Here is a 12,781-nt window from a genome sequence, read left to right as displayed (position 1 = left end):
TCTTATCTTTTAATCTAGTCCAACTGCTGGCACAATGGGTACCTGACGCACAGGAGACAACCCTGTAAATGTTTGGGTGAGGTGAATGAATGCATTCTTTTGGGAGTCTTGATGCTGTACCACCCTAAATGTCCAGCAGGGGGCGGAATTAGCCTGGGTGACTGCCAGCCCTGCTCCTCCCCACCAAGAAGAAATAGCATTAGATTAGGTCAGGTGTAATGGAAGGTTTTCTGCTCCAGGAAGCCATAGCTGTTCTGGCTCACCTGACGGGCAATTTTTTGTTGTTGTTGTTTTTTATTTTTACCTGCAGGCTGGCGCTGGGGGTGCAAGGTGTGAATGTCCATGGGGAAGTGGAGTTTATTACGAATGATTTCCTGATTCTTCCCAGTAAATTTGTTAGCACTATTGATGCTCTTGGTGTGCCAGTCTGTCCAGTACAGGCTGTCTTCAAACACCGTGATGGCGAAGGGATGTGGGAGGCCTAGGCAAAGCCCAAGAAGATGTCAGTCCAGACACAGCCCGGCATGGCCCCTGGACCCAGGCTTGGCACCGGCACAAAACCTCCCTGAGGGTGAGGGTGGGGGAAGAGGGTGGACAGTACGGGAGAGTGGGGCCTTCACCTTGACTGATGACAGCCTTGCGGTGACTCCCATCCAGGTTGGCCCTTTCAATGACATGGTGCTTAGCGTCCACCCAGTACATCCGGCGCCCCGCATAGTCGATGGTGAGGCCGTTGGGCCAGAAGAGATGGGTGTCAGCGATGATGCGGCGTCCAGAACCGTCCATGCTGGAGGCCTCGATGCGAGGGGTGTTGCCCCAGTCTGTCCAGTAAATGGTACTGGGAAAGGAGAAACAGAAACTGGAAGATGAGCAGGAGAAGAGGGTGGGTAGGTCCCGGGGGGGCTGTCCTTAGTAGGGGGCTTCTATCTGTTCAAGCTGGAGAGGTTTCTGAATGTTTCCTCAGGCAGGGCATTTACTCATATCACACACAAGTGCCTGCTTTGCTTAGAGCACTTTCTATGGTGCCAGTCACAAGCAAACAAGGTCTCAAACCCTCAAGGAATTAGCAAGACTGTGTTAGCATCAGGGCAGGAGCTTTCTTCATCATAATCTCTTCCAGGGCCTTCTGTATCTTATACACACACATTTCTAAAATAGTTGACACAATCACAGGATCTTAGAAGAAACCCCCTAACTCGACTTAAAATACTCCAGCTAAGAAATTCCATTGCAGGAGATTTTTCATTGCATATAGGAGATTTTTCTACTAATTTTCAAATCAATAATGAATAAGACAAAATAATTCACACTGATTTTAATTAACCCTAGGAGCTAAGAGCAAACATATTAAACAGCTACAACTTATTTTCTGCTGCTGAAAACGCATCAACTCATTTAATCTTCCTGCAACTAGGAGGGAGGATTTTTTCTTAATCACTAATTTAGAAATGAGCTAATAGAGATCAAGATGAAGCAGCTCAAAGCCTCACAGTCAGTTCCTGCCAAGGCAGGCACCCCTGACCCCTGGGAACTCTCCCGAAGGTTGGGGAGCTTGTGCACGGCTTACTCACCCCTCCATGGGGTGTAAAGCAATGGCCCGGGGCTTCTCCAGGTTCTGCCACAGCAACACCTTCCTGTGTGCCCCATCCAGGTTGGCCACCTCAATCCTCGACGTCCCCGAGTCGGTCCAATAGAGTTTGTCATGAACCCAATCCACAGCCAGGCCCCCTGGGGAGAAGCGGCAGCGAAGCATGAGGGACTTGGCACTTGCACCTGTGTCCTGGGTGCCAGTGAAACCACTGTATCCATCTCCTCATGCCATCATCACAACTCTGTGAGGGACACATCCTACGATCCCCAGGAAGAAGAGGAAGCAGGGGTACTGCCCTGTCACGCAACCATCCAAGAGTGAACATGTCCCGCTCACAGCCCGCCTCCGTCCACCTTCCGGTTCTGCTTCTGTGGCCCACACCCAGGGTCCCCAGTGCACTGACTCAAGGGGTTACCAGTCATTGCGTGGGGGATTTTCAGAGGCATTTCAGAAGTTGCATAAGGATTTGAATCTAAAGTGTGCTTAACCAAATTCTCACCCACCCCACCAGCTTACAGAGGAACCTGACAAATCCAGGTGAGCTATAGCTCTCTTTTACAATCTGGAAACACTTACGTGAGTTGATCCAAATATTTTTAATACCAAGGAACATCAAAACAAAACTCAGAAATAAACGGGCTGCTGAGGTCTATCGAGCGTGAGAACCGCGAGCCACAAACCCCTGATTCTGTTGTGAAACAGACCACGCAGATCTCATTCTTCTCACGGACTGAGCTCAACGACAAGCAAATGTTGTGTCTGAACGTATCTACCTAACATGAGGGCACTTCAAAAGAAGTGTGGAAGATGGAATGAAAAGGGGAGCTTATTTTGATACAAGATAATTCTGAAATTGTATATGTGAAGGGTCTTCAAAAAAATTCATGGAAAGCGTATAGAATAAATAAACTATAGGAAACGGGCAGCAATTCATAACTAGAGAACTATTAACACCACTTGGGCACATATCTCGGAGCATGCCCCACATCCGGGACTTGGGGTGGGCGGGAAACCGGGTGGGGCTTCTCCCTCAATGTCCCCCTTTACCTCAGATGCAGGATGGAAACAATATGGACATAATGGCATTGCCCACTTTCCTATCCCCCTGAACCTTTTTTTTCCTTTTTTCTTTTTTTTTTCTTTTTCCTTTAACTGTAATTAACTATGTAAAGATTGTCAACAACAATACAATAAAAAAAAAAACATATAAGCTCTTAAAAAAAAAAATAAATAAACTATAGGATCAGGTCTTTGGCCTAGCTGTTAGGAAAAATCTGAAGAAACTTGAAAAAACTATGCATGGCTTATTTAAATATAAGTCCTTAAAAAAAAAGATGTATCTATTTGAAAGGCAGCGTGACAGAGAGGGAGATTGAAGATCCATCTTCTATCCACTCTGATTCACTCCCCAAACAGCTGCAGCAGGCAGCGCCGGGCCGGGCGAAGTCAGGAGCCTAGAGGTCCATCTGGGTCTCCCAGGCAGGTGGCAAGGGCCCATGTAGTTACATCATTCTCTGCAGCTTTCCTAGGTGCTTTAGCAGAAAGCAGCCAGACTTTGAAGCAGTGCTATGCTATGGGATGCTGCCGTTACAAGCAGCAGCTTAACGTGCTGTGCCATACCAGCCTCTAAGTATGGATTTCAACATTTTTGCTGCACCAAAACCGACTTATCTTTTCATTACATTTTTCGAACTCTTTTTTCCTTCCAATTTACTGAGAGAGAGGAATACCCATCTGGCTCTTCAATCCCCCTAATTTCCAGAGCCAGGGACTCATCCCAGATCTGCCCCCTGGGTGGTAGCACTGTAGTCATCGCTGCTGCCTGAAGGGTTTGCATTAGCCAGGAACTGCACTCAGGTGCTCCTATGGCAGAGACAAACAGCTCCACTTCCGCTTTCCCCTTATTCATTGCCTCTGCCGACTTTCTGAAGTACCCTCCCATACAGCTGCAATGGTTTTTTGGTATCAGAGCTTCATGTCATATTGCCCTGGGAGAAAAACAGATTCTGCTTCCTAGGGCTGGCAACCCTCCCAGGCTGTTCCTTCCACCGTGGTCCAGCCCGGCCCCTTCCCCTGGGGCCTCGTCCCTACCTGGGCTCTCCAGCCCCGTAGACACAACCTCCTCCACATTGCTGCCGTTTAGGTTGGCACGGAGGATCCGGTCCAGGGTGACATCTGACCAGAAGACCAGCTCCCGCCGGTGATGGAAGTCCAGAGCGATGGCGTTCTCCAGGTTGTTGAGCAGCAGGGTGTATTCGGAGCGGTGCGGCAGTACCTGCCGGATGTCAATGCGATTGGCAAACAGCAGCACAGGCTCCGGCCCTGGGAAACAGCATAAGAACCAGGTCCCCCGTGGGTTTCAGGGGACAGCTGGCACCCCTGGTCCGCAGAAGGGCACACCCCAAGTGGTCAGTCTCGGTACTACAAGTTGAAACCCTCCACAGTGCCTGCTCCATCCGCCCCACACCAACTCGGTTTTCCTTGGAGCCCCAGAATGAAACTCGGAGCTTCTGATGGAAATCTCTCTGCCTGCCAACTACGTCCCGAGCTACAGATCGCCTGGCTGCTTCTCCACGCTCAGTCCTCTGCCCACCCATCCAGAGGCCGACACTCCTTACCCAGAGCCTTGCAGCTGCGCCGGTCGGGCCGGAGTTCGTAGCCTGCCTCACACCAGCACTGGAAGGCTCCTTCACTGTTGGTGCAGCCCTGGCTGCAGTATCCCTCTTCAGCACATTCATTCACATCTGGGAACACGGGGCAGGATCAGCCAACCTCCCAGGACCACCGTGCCATACTCCAAGACTGCGGGCCACTGGCTGCTTCCTGCTCTCATCCCCACCCAGTGGGAAGGCTGTGTGACATGCAGACAGACCCAGGCTGGAATCCCAACTCTGCAACTGCCTAACCCTGTGGTCTTCGGTGACCTTCCCTCCCTGAATCTCAGCATCCCCATCTGTGAAATAGGGGTGGGGGCGAGCCCTCTTCCTTGGGTTTCTGGGAGGATGGCTGAGGTCATGCCCATCCTGACCCACAGGAAACACAGCTGCCTGTCTGCCGGTCTCACCTACTTCCTGACTATGCTCTAAGGCAGGTGCGCACCCCACCCCTGCTCACCCTGGCACGTGCGCCCATCCTCCATGAGCCTGTAGCCTGTGTGGCAGGTACACTGCACCGTTCCCCGCACCATCTGGCACTTCTGGGCGCAGCCGCCGTTGTGAACACTGCAGTTCTCCTCACCCGTCCGGGGCCCTGTGCCAGCCAGGCCAGAGCTGGGAGTCGAGCCCAGAACCCTCCTCCTCCCTGCCCTGAGCCAACTTGGCATTCCACCCAGCCCACGAACAGCTCCCAAAACTCTGAGAATCCCCAGGGAGGATTCTCTTTGAACTCTATGGGTGGGGTCCAACCACAAACCACGGGACAGGCGGGCCTGCCCACCGGGGGACACTTACGGCAGTTCTGCTGTGGGCTTTCATCACTGTTGTCCCCACAGTCATTGACCCCGTTGCACAGTTTCCTCTGCCCGATGCAGCGCCCATTCCAACACAGGAACTGGTCGGAGGCACACTGGGGGCTTCCTAGAAAGAGAGGGAGGGAGCGGAAAAGAGGAAGGGGCAGGTGGGAAGGAGAGTCAGGTCACAGCAGGGCAAGGCTTGGGTCCACAAGCCTGTCATTTTCTAGGCTGAGTTGCAGACAGAAGAGATTCAAGGTGGGAGGGTCCAGGGTCCAAGGCAGGAAATAGCACAGACAGGGCTGGCTGAGCGTCCACATCCATCTTCTCCCCAGGACATGGCAGTGGCATGGTGAGGGACATGGGGCACAATACCAATGCAGCTCTACTTGCCTGGTACTGGGTGTTGATCAGGGAGTAGGCATAGAGCTGCCAGCTAGAGAAACAAGCCAGGGAGGAAGGCTCTGGGCATGTGTGAGTTAGGACATGAGTAACACTGGCAACTCTGAGCCTGTGATACTGTTTCAGGCCACAGGGTCATCATGCACTTGAGTTGGACACTGGTCAATGGGAAGGACAGGAAAATCCCTAGCATGGGAAAATCTAACTTCAGCATTTGCAGGGCAAAGTGGGATGACAGCAGGAACCCCCTCTCCCTACTCCCTGTCCCCTCCTCCAGTCCCAGGATGAGGGCTCTGCAGGAATTCTGGGAGACCCCACCTGTGTTCTCACAGTTCTCTTCATCACTGTTGTCGGCACAGTCGACCTCGCCATCACAGCGCCAGGACAGGCGGACGCAGCGGCCTGAGCGGCAGCGGAACTGCTCCGCAGAACACATCGCGGTAGCTGGGCAAAGCAAAGGCCTAATGAAAGGCTGGCCCTCGCATGACCTCAAACTCCACCCTGCCACCCGAAGCTGGACTTCACATTAGACCCTGTGCCACCCCTGGTCAGCCCAGGGTAAGAGCTGGTCTATGGTGTCAATCAGGGAAAGATATCCTTTCTTCAAGACTCTACATTGGGCTGGCCCATGGCCTAAGAGGCTAAGCCTCGGCGTGCAGTACTGGCATCCCATATAGACACTGGTTTGAATCCCAGTTGCTCCACTTCTGATCCAGCTCCCCGTGTATCGCCTGGGAAAGTAGCAGAAGATAGCCCAAAGCCTTGGAACCCTGTATCTATGAGGTATATTCGGAAGAAGCTCCTGGCTTTGGACCAGCCCAGCTCTGGCCATTACAGCTACCTGGGAACTGAATTAGCAGATGGGAGACCTCTGACTCTCACACTCTGTAACTCTACCTTTCCAATAAATCAATCTGAAAAACAACAACTCTTTACTGCCATCTGCTGGGAAACTGCCATAATGAGACTATTTCTACTGTGTCCCACCAGACATGGGGACTGTGCACAGTAACCAACCCATAGAACTGTACACGCTGGTCTTTTGCAACACATGCTTGGTGCCGTTCCCCGACTCACTGCAGTTGCGCTCGTCAGACTGGTCGTCGCAGTCTGCATCCCCGTCGCAGCGCCAGCCCGCGTTGATGCAGAGGCCACTGTCACACATGAACTCCCCAGAGCGGCAGGGCTGGTGGGAGGCTGCAGAAACACACAGCCGGGGTCTGTGCACTCAGCGTTCCACGGTAGATGAAAAAGGCCCAGCCCCAGCATGTTGGCTCTTCTACCTCTGCCCAAGGAGGATCCGGGAGTGAGGGAAGTCCTCCCCTGAGCTGTGGCCTCCTCTCCCTTCCCTGCTCCCCTGCCATGGGAGCACTCACAGCAGTCGGACTCGTCTGACCAGTCTCCACAGTCGTCATCACCATCACAGTGATAGATGTCCAGGATACAGCGGCCGTAGGCGCACTGGAACTCCTCCAGGTTACAGGGGGGCGCTGGCACTGCCGAAGCTGGAGGTGGGGCAGGGGCAGACGCTCAGGCCAAGGGGCCCTGACTGCCCCCATGGGCACAATGCCCAGGGAGCTGAGAAGGAAGCACATTCCCAGAGGCAGGTGGACCCAAGGGAACCCTCCCATGCCATCCCATGTGGGCACCTGCTCCCAGCCTAGCTCTGCCCTCTGCACAGCCATCGGGTGGAGGCCGCTGCCTTCATGCAGCCCGACAGCCCGAGATCTGGAGACACTCACGACAGTTCTCCTCGTCAGAGCCATCTTTGCAGTCTGTATCGCCATCACAGTACCAGTGCTCCGCTATGCAACTGCCGTCGCTGCAGCGGAATTCCTTGTCCGAGCACTTGCGCATGTCTGGGGTGAGGGGTGGAGGGTGCAATGCGACAGTCATCCTGAGGGGGGCCGTCCCAGAGGCAGCCATCTCACCAGCCCCCCTCACCTCTAGCCCCCCTTGGCGCTCTGGGGCTGCTGACCAGGCCCCTGGAAGACATCCTGGATTTCGTGTGGACTCTGCCAGTTCCCAGTGTGTCCTGGTTCCCAGCTCGGCCTGCCCCCGCCCCCACCCCAGCTCCAGAGCCCCGGGTGATGTCAAGGTCTGGCAGGGCAGGAACCACTGCACCAGGCCAGCCCTGCACCAGCCAGCGACTCAGCCTGCCTCTCCTCACAGTGTCGTATTCATGTGACCACTAAAACAGAATGTTACATTTACCAGTGACAGTCACACAAAGTTTTATTACAATGAGAGGTAAGGCGACTGACTGATCGGGACTAACACCCCCTAACAGATTTTTTTTACACAGGAATTTTAAAGGGGCAGTTTACAATAGCTTGTTGTGGCTGGACAGCCTGTGGCTGTATCTTATCCGGTCGGGTAGTTAACATAACCAGACTCAGGTCTTGGAGCCACCTGTGAGGTAACCATACTGGGGTCTTGATTCCAGCAAACCGAGAACTATCTGTGCTTAAGGTCACGTGCGGCTCGGCCTGCGAGCTCACAGTCTCACACAGTTTCATAGCCATACAAGCCAAGCAGAAGTTACAAAAGCCAAAAAGTATTGCAGTTAGCAATGAACCGTGTTTGCTCCATTTTGATTTCAACTCTACGGCAGCACCCCGGCTCACCGCACTGCTCATCACTGTTGTCACCGCAGTCATTATCCCCGTCGCAGTGCCACAGGCTCCGGATGCAGTAGCCGTTCTGGCAAGGGAACTCATCCTCCTCGCACTCCCGGGGAGCTGTGGGCACAGAGCCGTTGGGCTGACGTAGGCAGGCGTGCCCTTGGTAATGCCTGGGAGCCCCCAGTATAAGCCCTGCCAAAGTGTCCAGCACTCACGGCAGTCCTGCTCATCTGAGTCGTCCTCACAGTCATTGTCGCCGTCACACACCCAGGAGCGGCGGATGCACTTGCCGTTGTCACAGTGAAAGTCAAGGGGTGAACAGGTGGGCAGCACTGAGTCCCAGTAACACAAAGGAGAAGTGAATCAACCCGCTGTACAAGTTCAGGTGGCCTTAACCCAGCCAGAAACGTCGCCCAACACCCCTTGTTCCAAACTCGCTTGTCTGCCTTCTAGCCCTTCCTCACTGACTGCTTGCTGCACCTGCCCCAGCCGATGGCAGGAGTTAGAACCTAAGAGGCAGAGTGTCAGATGGACATGGGGGTGAGGGATTCCCAGGGCCAGGGAGGAAGGATGACATTAAGAACACTGAGAGATAGCCCCTCCTCTCCCGGGGAGTGATGACTGGCACAGTGAGGCTCAATTTCCAATTCTCCAGAACTCATTACTTATGACAGCCAGCAAGTCATTCACCCTTTCCAGGCCCTCGTTTTCTTTGACTGTGCAATGGGGATAATTACTCTTGGCTCCGAGAAGCCTTTGCAGATAATGCCCGGGAAAGAGCTCCACGAAAGGGAAGCATCATGACAATTAGCTCCACAGGTGAAGTTCATAATCCCCAGGCAGCAGCTTTACTTTCACTAAAGATGCTGCAGACCCAGGACTGCACCCTCCAAACCCAGGCTCAGCTGTGGCATCTTCACGGCTCTGACTCTGTTAGAAGGGAGGGGGCGGTGAGAAAGAATGTAGGGGCTGGCACAACAGCTCAGCTCTATTGGCTAATCCTCCACCTCAAAGCACAGTATCCCATATGGGCGCCTCTTCGTGTCCTAGCTGCTCCACTTCCATCCAGCTCCCTGCTTGCAGCCTGGGAAAGCAGTCGAGGACGGCCCAAAGCCTTGGGACCCTGCACTCATGTGGGAGACCTGGAAGAAGCTCCTGGCTCCTGGCTTTGGATCAGCTCAGCTCAGGCCGTGATGGCTATTTGGGGAGTGAGCCAGCAGATGGAAGATATTTCTGTCTCCCTTCCTCTGTGTAAATCTGCCTTTCCAAAAAAAATTGAATCGATCTTTTCAAAAAAGAGCAAGAATGTAATATTTCTGACCATTTATGTTATTTTTGAAAAGGTCTGATTAAACAAAATAGCACAACAAGAAACACGGAAACAATCTTCATCCATGTTTAGAATCTACATATTTTTAAATGTGTAAATATGCAGCGTATTTACATATTTAAATAAACATGGGCATCTCTTACTACAGACTATCTGTTATTTCAACACTTTTTCCAAGAGTTTGTTTCATTGGAGAGATGAGTTTTCATTAAGTTCAAAGAAAATGCTTATTATACAAAAATTACTCATCGATTTCAAAACTCTTTTTGTGCCAAAATAAACATCTTCCAATTCTATGTTCCATGAACTTTTTGAAGTGCACAAAACAAACAAACAAACGAAACAGAGGGCCAGGGTGAAGAGGGTGAGCAGCCACCTGTCTGCTGGTGACTGTCACTCTTTCAAGAGTCCTGCTCTCCAAGTCTGACCCAGTCAATGCACAGGACATTCGGTCAGCCCCACCCTGGCCCTGCTCCCCACCTCCCTTCACCCCGCTCCCTGGCAGGTGCTTACTACATCCATCCTCATCGCTGTGGTCCCCACAGTCGTTGTCCCCATCGCACTGCCACTGGGCGGGGATGCAGGTACATTCACCAAGGGCACTCACGGCACATGTGAAGTGACTCCGACCACAGGCACACTCGGAGCTGCTGGCCAGGCCTGGACAGAGGGAAAAGAAGCCAGAGAGGGCTTAGCTTCTGCTTAGCCAAAGGCAGAGGTGCCTGGTCCAGGGGTTCTGGCGTTCTGGGAACCATGACAACAGAATGCTTGGGTAAAAATAGTCCAGAAGACATCCTCTTCTATAGCCTCACAAACAGTCTGGGGATCTGGCCTAGGGTGAAGTGTTTTGGCAATGTACTTCCCAAAGCTCAGGAACCAAGGACACCACTCAGAGGCTCTTGCAGAAGGACTACTGGGCACAGAAGAGGTGACGGGGAGGCGGGATGGGGGGATGTGAAGACGCCACCTCCAATCCTCCTGAGCTTAGGATGCTTTTCCCCTCTGCACCAGATCTTGAGATGTTGATCAGGGTTGGTAAAGAGGGTAGAATTGAAAAGCTAGAACACTATAGGATGAAGAATTTATCTATAGGATGAAGGAAGAGGTGGCAGTAAGAGCTGTTATGAGTCCCTCAGGTCTGGAGGAGGTGGGATCAGTCTGTCCACAGGGACCAGCCACCACTTGGAGGATGGATGGCCGCCACGGCCCCTCCCCCAGCCTCAGCAGCACGCAGCTAGTCTCCCCTATTGAATATCAGGCTATCTGCCTGGCCAAGTCCCATGGCCAGCTGCTGTGCCCCCTCCCCAGCGTACCCAGCAGGATGCCCTGGGATGGCGCGTGAATGGCTCAGTGCCCCTGCTCCAGCCTCAGCCGGAACAAAGGGTTCTACCAGGGTCACTCTCCCCCTTCCCGGCATTCAGGCATTCATATAACCCGCTGGGCTGCTTGCAGCTGGGGAAGGAAGGGGCTATCGCTCACTGCTCATCTCTCTCCCCGGTTTGCTTCTCTTCTTCCTCCCCTTGGCTGGGCCCTGTCCTCAGACCAGGCTAGAACAGGGGAGGAGTCAGCTCCCCATTACCACTCTACTTCCTTCCCCCTCCCCCAGCCACCTCACCTGAAGTTATACTTTAATTGTCCTAGCCTAAGTTTTAGGGGTCGATTGGAAAGGTATGCTGCTAAGCCCTGCAAAACTAAGGAGGGTACCCTAGACCCTTCCTTCATCCTTTAACCCCCAAGGGTGAAGAGTGAGCATCAGGCAGGGTCTTCCTAACCTCGCCTAACAGAACAATGTTAGAGTGGCCTTGGGGATCTGTGGACCCCTGAAGCTAGAGACCAAAACATATATTTCTGCAATAAAGGACCATGGACTCCCACCAGATTCTCAGCTGGAGTGTGGCCCTCCTCCATCATGTGCTGAGTGAACCAGCTGCCCTAGGAAAGATGCTGAGGGACTGGCACTGTGGTGTAAGGAGTTCCAAGCTGCCACCTGTAATGCCAGTGCCCCACGTGGGTGCCAGTTTGAGTCCAAGTTGCTTCACTTTCAATCTAGCTCCATGCAAATGTTCCTAGGAGAGCAATGGAGATGACCCAAACCTTTTGGCCCCTTGCCACCCACCTGAGAGATCTGGAAGAAGTTCCTGGATCCTGGCTTAGGACTGGCCCAACTTCAGCCATTGCAGCCATTTGGGGGAGTGAATAGGTGGAGTGAACCAATGGATGATCTCTGTAAATTCTGCCTTTCAAATATGTGTGTGTGTGTATATATGTATATGTGTATACATATATTTTAAGACAAAGATGCAGGATGTCCCACAGAAGCCAGGGGGAGCCTATCCTTCTATCTCACGGGAAGATCTCACTCCAAGCCTCAGTGCTCCTGTCTCCCCAAGTTTCTTGGCAAATATAGGACCTAAGATTATTTTCCAGCGAAACCCTGAAGACTTGCCAGTCCTGGCTCCGGCTCCAGCTCTGGCCCCGGCCCCAAGCCCCAGTGTCGGCCCCGGCACCAGCGCCATCCTTTCTTGGCCTGTTCTGAGACCACTGAGAACAGGAGTGAGGGCTTCTCTAACCCAGACCTGGACTCTCGAGTCTGAGGAACTTCCGTGGTAGGACTAAACTCATGACAGCAGCCGGCTGCCTGCTCGGCGACTCTGAACTGCTGCTCCCTGCGACAAGGCTTCCCATAGGGTAAACAGGAGTGAGCAGGTTAGGCACAGCATGTCAGCTAGGGGTGATGTTGCCCTGACTGACAGTGTCATTGGGCAACTTGCGGGCAGGAGCCAGAATGTTGTTCAGCGATGTGCAATGCTTAGACAAGCAGCTGCCAGATTCCGCAGAGGAGGAGAAATGCTGTCAGCCACACTCAGGAGCGAAGGAAGACACACCGGAGCGGCATCCTGGCCCAACTGGTGACAAGCACAGGAGAAAGGTGATGGAAAGAAAAGAGGGCAGAGGAGAAAGCCCCGGGCCTCCAGCAGACAGACCTGGCTTCCACTCAGCGGCCGGGAGACTTCATGCAAGTCACTTAGCTCCTCAAGCATCAGTTTCTTTCCTCAGACATTAAAAAAATAAAGAAAGAATAGTTTAACAAAGACTACACGATAAAGAACTTAAGGGTGGAAGACATTGACTTTATGCCTTGGCACACTCAAGATGCCCAATAAAGGGAGAGTTGAGGTGTGGGGAAACGAGGGCTGAATTTCTCCCAAAGCCTTGTTTTTTGAGATTCTGAGTACTGGGCTGGGGAGAGCTGAGAACAGCAGGATCTGTGGCACAGAGAAGGTAGAGGAGCCCGCCCCACCCCCTCCCTTAGCCAGCCAGGGAACAGAAGTCCTCATTTCAGGAACAAAGCATTCCACTGGGCAGGCATCAGGTTCCTGTTTCAG

The 12,781-nt window shown here is 52.9% G+C and overlaps 1 protein-coding gene across 3 annotated transcripts in view; it reads right to left on the bottom strand.

Annotated features, from left to right (window-relative positions):
• Positions 1–12,781, bottom strand: part of LRP4 (LDL receptor related protein 4) — a 52,154-nt gene that overhangs the window by 27,426 nt on the left and 11,947 nt on the right. For all 3 annotated transcript variants that reach the window (XR_009245286.1, XM_058663082.1, XM_058663083.1), the window contains exons 2-15: positions 9,909–10,055; positions 8,281–8,397; positions 8,069–8,182; positions 7,184–7,300; positions 6,818–6,946; positions 6,519–6,638; positions 5,760–5,885; positions 5,041–5,166; positions 4,706–4,840; positions 4,210–4,335; positions 3,683–3,913; positions 1,572–1,728; positions 621–838; positions 305–481 (exon numbers count right to left, since the gene is read on the bottom strand). Coding sequence is in view for 2 of the 3 variants with exons in the window: in XM_058663082.1 (XP_058519065.1) it covers positions 305–481; positions 621–838; positions 1,572–1,728; positions 3,683–3,913; positions 4,210–4,335; positions 4,706–4,840; positions 5,041–5,166; positions 5,760–5,885; positions 6,519–6,638; positions 6,818–6,946; positions 7,184–7,300; positions 8,069–8,182; positions 8,281–8,397; positions 9,909–10,055 (2,040 nt within the window). In the remaining variant the exon portion in view is untranslated. The remainder of the gene's footprint in view (positions 1–304; positions 482–620; positions 839–1,571; positions 1,729–3,682; positions 3,914–4,209; positions 4,336–4,705; positions 4,841–5,040; positions 5,167–5,759; positions 5,886–6,518; positions 6,639–6,817; positions 6,947–7,183; positions 7,301–8,068; positions 8,183–8,280; positions 8,398–9,908; positions 10,056–12,781) is intronic.

This window comes from Ochotona princeps, chromosome 4, assembly GCF_030435755.1.
Source record: "Ochotona princeps isolate mOchPri1 chromosome 4, mOchPri1.hap1, whole genome shotgun sequence".
In the NCBI taxonomy this organism is placed as follows: Eukaryota; Metazoa; Chordata; class Mammalia; order Lagomorpha; family Ochotonidae; genus Ochotona; species Ochotona princeps.
The sequence above is the reverse complement of the archived record's forward strand: the minus strand, read 5'-3'. Positions and strand labels throughout refer to the sequence as shown.